The 6,912-nt window shown below is 41.3% G+C and overlaps 1 protein-coding gene across 1 annotated transcript in view; it reads right to left on the reverse strand.

The window, feature by feature from the left end:
* Positions 1 to 2,264: 2,264 nt before the first annotated feature.
* Positions 2,265 to 6,912, reverse strand: part of Itih2 (inter-alpha-trypsin inhibitor heavy chain 2) — a 40,404-nt gene continuing 35,756 nt past the window's right edge. The window contains exons 17-21 of the mRNA XM_005354886.3: positions 6,373 to 6,486; positions 5,809 to 6,007; positions 4,915 to 5,087; positions 3,875 to 3,986; positions 2,265 to 2,559 (exon numbers count right to left, since the gene is read on the reverse strand). Of these exons, the coding sequence (XP_005354943.1) occupies positions 2,412 to 2,559; positions 3,875 to 3,986; positions 4,915 to 5,087; positions 5,809 to 6,007; positions 6,373 to 6,486 (746 nt within the window). The 3' untranslated portion in view covers positions 2,265 to 2,411. The remainder of the gene's footprint in view (positions 2,560 to 3,874; positions 3,987 to 4,914; positions 5,088 to 5,808; positions 6,008 to 6,372; positions 6,487 to 6,912) is intronic.

Consider the following 6,912-nt stretch of genomic DNA (forward strand, 5'->3'; position numbering starts at 1 on the left):
TTTTTTTAACCATCATTAAAGAATACTTAGTAAAGTTTCATGTAAGACAGTTTGGAAAAAGCCAATTCATATACCACATTAGTGTCTGTGTGTTTCTAATCAGGCAAGCTTGACCTTCATTCTGGTGAATCATTGAAGTCACTTATTTTTTGCTAAAATAAGATCAGTGAAAGATGTCACTTTATTAAAAAAATCCTTTGGAATCTGTTGAGGCGTCCCAGCTGCTAAGAGTACCAACTTTTCTTGCGGAGAACCCACTTTCACTTTTCAGCATCCACATAATGGCTCACAGCCATCCATAACCCTAGTCCTGGATCCTGTGCCCTCTTATGGCCTTCGTGAGCACTGCATGGTATGCTCTACAGATGTCCGTGCCTGCTAAACATCAGACACATAAAATAAATCCTTCAGTTGCTATTGTGCCCTACCCTTGGTTTCTCTGGGCCTTATTGGAGAAAGAAAATGTCTTGGAACATTCGTTAGGTCTAAGGGTGCCTAACTGGTGGCCCATAGGTTGTAAGAACATAACGTCTTTTATTTTCTGTGACCATTGGGTCATGATGTTGTCATTTACAAAGTACATGCTTGAGAACCAGGCAATCAGGATATATATATATATGTATATGTATGTATATATATATACATATATATACACACACACACACATACACACATATGTACATTTAATAAGATACTGCTTAATTCTATTCATTTAGGATTTTTTTCTCTAGAGTTTAAAAGAACTATTTGTTTATGTTGTGTGCATGTAAGTGGTTGTATGTTTACCATCTATGTTCAGGACCCTGCACAGGTCAGAAGAGGGCATCGGATCTCTTGGACCTGGAGTTACAAATGATTGTGAGCTGACACATGGGTGCTGGGAACTGAACTTGGACCCCTTTGCAAAAGCAGAAATGCTCTTCACTGCTGGGCCAACTCTCCAACCCTTCGCATTTCCAGTTTTTATCTTAAAGAACACTGACTTAGTTTATAGTCTCTTTGAAACAAACAGTCTTTAAAATTTTGGAAAAAAAAACAAAACTTCATAACTCAGGTATAATCTCAACTGAGATTTGTTTTTCTCAATTAACTTTTCCCATTTATTTAAGATGAAATTCACATTTAATTGGTTTAATGGTAACTGTATGATTGATATTTGGACCACGTGAGACCAAAAGATAGCTAATATATCTTACAAGGAGCAGGTTGGTGCTAGTTGGCTGAAATCTCAGTTGTTCATCCTGTATATAACTAAGTATCAAGTTGTAAGTTGTTTATGGCATCTTCCAAAGAATGAACAGACTTCCTTAGGAGGAAAACTGTCCTTTTCCAGCTCTTCCCACTGCGTGCTTGGCCTTACTTGAAATCTAAGGCTGACAATTCATTTAAAATAGAAAACAAGTCAACATATTTCTTGTCTCAAGAGGGATTACATTTGACATCTACTGATAAAAGTTAATTTTATAGGTGAAGAGTGTTGAAACATCCATTTCCAAAGTTTGGTTACCTGAGTTACATGTATGAGGCTGATTCTATAGAAGAGTTCTATAGAACTGTTACCCCAAATTTTGCACATAAATGTCTGTCCAGTTTTGGCAGTACTCTTCCTACGACACAGGAGTTGAGTGTCGATCTCTGTCATGTCGCAGCTGTGAAGGAGGAGTATCCCCTGTTTATTGTCAGGATTCACCCAAAGTTTCCCAACTGAGCCTTCTGTGTAATAACAGCAAGTGTGTGCTTAATCTCAGTGCTGAGGTGACATTTAACAGCAAGTAGATGGGTTTTCCCAGTAAATACCAACTCCTGGGGTTGGCCTCCGTGGCAGTTTGACTCTCCAACCACTTTCTGGGTGTCATCTCAGTGAACATGCATCATCTGAAAACAAACTCCTGAGACGTGTAGAAGGAAGGGGGCTGCTTGTTTGTCCAGGCCACCTGGCTAGCTTAGTTCCAAAATAACCACACAGAAACTATTAAATCACTGCTTGGCCCATTAGCTCTAGTTTCTTATTGACTAATTCTTACATCTTAATTTAATCCATTTCTATTCATCTGTGTATTGCCACATGGCAGTAGCTTACTGAGTAAAATTCCCAGCGTCTGTCTCCAGCAGATCCATGGTGTCTCTCTGACTCTGCTCTTCTTCCTCCCAACACACAACCTAGCTTTTCCTACCTCGTTCTGTTCTTCCCTGCCATAGGCTCAAAGTAGTTCTTTATTAACCAATGAAAGCAACATATAGACAGAAGGACCTCCTACACCAGACATGTTTGCAAATGTTTATTTTCTTCAAGTAGGTTCTTTTAACCACTAAAACATCTGGGTTTGTTTTGAATTGCTGGAGCCGAGGCATAGCTGCAAAAAGTGTCAAGGGAGAAAACATACACATACAACTTCCAAAACCCTAAACCATTAAGGCCGCTTAAGAAAGCTATAGAGCTGAGGTACGAAGTAATCTTTGTAGTGCCCATCGATGAAACCTTTCCCACTGTTGTGCACAAACCAGCAGGGCACATCCGTTCCAAACACTATATCCGTCCTGTAGTCCTTCTGTAAGCCTCTGAAAGGAAAATGGTGTATATGCTTAGGAAAATACAGCACAGGAACAAAGCACAGCTGGAAACAAGGCAGCTCTTTCCTTTGTCCTTTGTCCCTTTCTACTCTATACCCGCCCCCACTCCTTTCCTGACCCCCAAGTTAAAAGAGGTGTCAGTGTCTGGGGTTGGTGCAAGAAGAACAGAGTAATCAGTGTGTCCTCAGACGATTAAGACAACCCTCCTAGCAGCTGGCCTACAGGGGTGCTTCCATCAGGGTAACATTAGCAAATGAACAGTAAAGAAGGGAAAGGCTAAATAGAACTCAGTGCTGTAGCTAATCCGTGCTCTCTGATGAATCCTAGGTGCCTCCTCAGTTTATGGGTGTTTTCATTAAGGGTGGTGGGAGCTATTTATGAGCAAATTCAAGTCTTCACCATGGAGGATAAGGAAGCTAGTATTTAAAAAATACATATGGCGCATTGCCGTCAATGAGCCTTCAAAGAATGGAGCGGGGGGGGGGGGGGGGGGGGGGGGGGCCCTTTCAGTTTCATTTGCTCATTGGCAGTGGTACAGGAGGTTGTGAAAGGCTCGGGTCTGCCTATGGTGTAAGACTATTGCTAAGTGGCCGCACTGTTCCTCCATGCTTACTGATGTCTATTAACTCAGCCCATACTATTTGGTGGTGTACTCAGAATCCACTGTTTAGTTCATGTGTCTATATTGTGTAATATTTCATATATAATTTTGTGATTTAATTTTCTCTGTAAAGTTACATTTTAATTATGTGGAAGATAATAGCATTTCTGTATGTCTAATAAGGAAAACAAACTATAAAATATCAAAAAGACGAAAATGCTTTAGGATGATATTAAATTAAGCACGAAGGAGATGACTGAACAAGAAAGAGAGGAGGAAAATTCAAAGATTTATAATTTATGCTCAGAATGCTAAATTCCCACTTCAATATGAAGCATATGGATGTGAGTCACGCTAGAAAAACTGTCCCAAAATACACTCAGTCTGTCCGTCTTCAAGAAGCCCTTACATAAAATATGCATGCCTTCTCTAGCACTGGGCTTCCTGGATATTTTATGATCTTTTTCTTTGGTCAGCATTTTCAATTACTCCGTTTCTGACTGTAGGGCTCTAACGTGTGGAGGGGAGCTCTAGATTAATTCATTTCGGCATTTCATGGTGTCGTGCTCATACATGTGCTCATTACTTGCATTTAATCTGGGCTATCTGAACCATCTTTTGGCTAACATTGTTTGTGTGTCTGTTGTCAGTGACTTGTGGCGCTTGAGAGGGTCTCATGTGCCTCCTGCATCCAAGGCCTACCTGGTGACAGTCAGCTTATGTCCTTTCACTTCCATGCTCGCCTCTGGTTTTCCCGGATCTTTTCCTGGTCTCTCATTGAAGATGTGTATGCTTGGCTCATTCATGAACTGCCCTAGTGACGCAAAGCAGAGACGTTAATTCACGGAATCCTAGGCCTATCATTGGGTTCAAGTGACATTTTGGTTCCCCCCCTGGAATCCCTTTATACTTGATGCTGGTCTACTGGACCGCCAGTGGGGTGTTGCTCTCCTAATGGCAGCAGACAGGGTGGGCGTTGGAGAGTGTAGCTCAGATCACAGGAATAGGGCGGCTTGAATGCCACATACTTACATCTGAACCCTTAAACTACCTGCATGTCACAGACCTAAGTCACCTCTCTGCAGTCACAGAAAAAAACTCTTTGCACAATTTGGCCCTGTTTTGTCACTTGTCTTGCCACATTGGTGTCACTAGGCATCTGGCCTTGGCTATCACATTCCCTGGTCACCCTGCTATGTTGGGCCCTCTGTTCTTGTAGCCATACCAGCCACCTTCCCAACTTTTTTACCCTCAGACAAGGTTTCCCTGTGTATCCCTGGCTGTCCTGGAACTCACTCTGTAGACCAGGCTGGCCTCAAACTTACAGAGATCTGCCTGCCTCTACCTCCCAAGTGCTGGGATTAAAAATGTGCGCCACCATGTACTCACTACCACCTTTACCTACCACTACCTTCCCAACATCTACCTGTAATTGTCAAAGTCGCTGCCTGCATTGCATTTTCCTTCCTTCCTACCCACCACCACCTTTATCTACCTACCACCACCTTTACCTTCCTACCTACCTACCTACCTACCTACCTACCTACCTACCTACCTACTTACCTACCTACCTACCGACCACCTCCTTTACTTACCTACCTACTTAACTACCTACCACCTTTACCTACCTACCTACCACCTTTACCTACCTACCACCACCTTTACCTGCCTACCACTACCTTCCCGGCTTATAATATAGTTGTCAAAGTCAGTCCCTACATGTCCATGGTTGAGATGCTTACCTAAGAGTCCATGCACACTGGGTGAAAACTTGTTTGTGGGGGGAATGTAGATCCCCAGAAAGTCCACATTGACTGGATGCTTCTTCCACACATGATGCAACAGGACAGAAAAGAACATCTCCTTATTCAGGGTGAGGGTCACAGACTTTTCTTTCTTCACAGAGATAAGTACCCTATGTAAAAGTCAACACAGAACTAGTTTCTAGACGGTTCCAGAACAGACATTGTATTAAATATTGAACTATTTTGTCTATTTACTGGGTGTTATCTGTGTGTCTGTACCCATGTGTGTATGCATGCTGTTTGTTCACTAGTACATGTCAGAAGAGGACAACCTGCAAGGGTTTGTTCTTTCCATCCACTATGTGGGTCCTAAGACTGAACTCGGGTAATCAATCTCAGCAGCAAATGTCTTTACACACCGAGTCATCTTACCATCCCCAGAGCAGACATTTTTAAGCAAGTCATTCTCGGGCCTAATACAGACTCTCCACTGGGAGCGTCACCATGTCCGTGCTATGGGATATTGCATATCTCTAACAGTCAGTGAGCAGGGAAGACACTCTTGCATAAAATGTAGTCATACTGCTTGGAGCATACTTTCCGATGTAGTCACCTACAGATTTCCATGGACGGATCTGCTTACTGATGCAACACACACGTGTTGAGCATTTACTGTATGCTGTGCACTGTGGCTTGTCAGTAAGACAAAGTGAGCTTTGGAAACAATTTCTGGTACCAGGGATAGCGCAATAGATGAAAACAACTTCCCCGAACCTCGACTTCCATGTATTTACAATGATGACTGTATGTTCTTTGCTGACGTTGAGCACGGGCTTATGTCTGCAGCCAGGTTTTAAGGGCAGATGGGAATCAAGATGAAACACTACTTGCCTCTGATTCCCAAGTCGAGCTGTATCTGACCAGGACAAGCGAGATGTAAAAGAACCATTGTTCAGGGTGATGGTCTCTGTGCTGATTTCTATTTTCATGTCTTCTTTTTGGAAGTAAAATCCCAGTTTTCCAAAGTAGGTTTTTAGTTTTCCATTCTCGGCCTTCTTGGCACCGATAAGCTGACCATTGACTAAAATCCCTGTGAGTGAAGAGATGCTTTCTCTCTCGGGCTCCATATGTTAGCCTCACAGTTTGTATTTACAAAATTTAACAAGAAAATAATTTTTTTTATAATACAGTATTTTTCTTTATAGAATCTTATGTTTCAGTTAATATTTTTATTATAAAATAAATCAAAATAACATCAGCTAGCTCATGCTCAAATATACATTTTAAGCTATAATTGAAATGCTTGATATATAATTTGATTTCTCACTAATCATAAAAACTTTTGAAACTGTAAAATATCTAATGAGCTGAAAAGGAAAGGAATCCCAGGTGGTCAGAAGGAAGCATAGCCATGATGCAAATAGTTAATTCAAATATAATTTGCTTTTATGTTACCTGATTCTGGATCAGACACCAGGCTAAGGATTTTTCCAGGTTCCGAGTCAATATTGAAACAAATATTCTTTTGGCTTTTGGGCAGGTAAATGATGAAGTGAGGGTCATTTTCCACTAGAAAATACACAAGAAAAATGTAAACAAAATTATAAAAAGGAAGATTATTTGTGTCTTTTTTTTTTTTAAGAAAGGCTGTAGCTTTGTAGCTCAGGCTGTTCTTGAATCTATGATCTTCTTGCTTCAGCCTCTAGAATGCAGGATTACAGGCATGCATTTGCATTAACTTTCATCCTTCAAACCACATAGTACAGGTCAAGTGGTAACAGCTACTCGCTTCGTTGATTTATGTCAGAGCTGGGCACTAGAGGGCATTGTTAAAGTGTGAAACAATGGCTCCTTTGAAAAGAAATGATGGCCACCTTTTCCTTCTATATACATACAGTGCTTGTGATGTTTGACTAAGAAGACCCCGCACCCAGATTCATATATTTGAATGCTTAGTCACCAGGGAGTTGCACTCCTTGGGAAGGATTAGGAAGT

Source organism: Microtus ochrogaster, chromosome 16 (assembly GCF_000317375.1).
Source record: "Microtus ochrogaster isolate Prairie Vole_2 chromosome 16, MicOch1.0, whole genome shotgun sequence".
NCBI classification, from domain to species: Eukaryota; Metazoa; Chordata; class Mammalia; order Rodentia; family Cricetidae; genus Microtus; species Microtus ochrogaster.